General features: G+C 28.5%; 1 protein-coding gene across 1 annotated transcript in view; it reads left to right on the top strand.

The window, feature by feature from the left end:
* LOC107466586 (3-isopropylmalate dehydratase large subunit, chloroplastic) overlaps positions 1-578 on the top strand; it is a gene marked incomplete in the record, with an annotated part of 12,193 nt that overhangs the window by 11,104 nt on the left and 511 nt on the right. The window contains 1 exon segment of the mRNA XM_016085584.3: positions 336-494. Coding sequence (XP_015941070.1) covers positions 336-494 — 159 coding nt within the window.

Here is a 578-nt window from a genome sequence, read left to right as displayed (position 1 = left end):
TTAATTATGCGTATTAATTACTATGATTTAGCTACAAAGACAGGTGTTAACACAAGTGTACTCAAAATAAAAAATTTCAAAATATTTATTATATTTAACAAATTAACTACTTTTTATATTGATAGTGTAAATGGGTTATCCAAAAGAACTAATGTGATTGGACGACTGTATAAAATATTTTAAATTATTAGTATATCAAAATTAAACTCATGAAAAATATATAAAAGTTATAGAACACTAAACAAAATAAGTATTTTTAGGACATTTGTTAACAAAATATTTATTTATAATATGAAGTTTATAATCACCAATCATTATAATTAAAAAAAAAAAAGGTTTGGATGGACTTGTATACTCTTGAGGTAGCTGGGTCCGGTGGGAAGACATGTTCAGAAATATTTGAAGAAGCTGGTTGTGACACACCAACAAGTCCAAGCTGTGCTGCATGTATGGGTGGACCTCGAGACACATATGGACGCTTGAATGAACCTCAGGTAACCATGTCTTATAGTACAAATTCAGATGCAATTGCTGTGGATTGGACTCAATTGCAGATCAACATAATAATAATAATAATA

Source organism: Arachis duranensis, chromosome 9 (assembly GCF_000817695.3).
Source record: "Arachis duranensis cultivar V14167 chromosome 9, aradu.V14167.gnm2.J7QH, whole genome shotgun sequence".
Classification (NCBI taxonomy): Eukaryota; Viridiplantae; Streptophyta; class Magnoliopsida; order Fabales; family Fabaceae; genus Arachis; species Arachis duranensis.
This window is presented reverse-complemented; position numbering and strand designations above follow the sequence as displayed.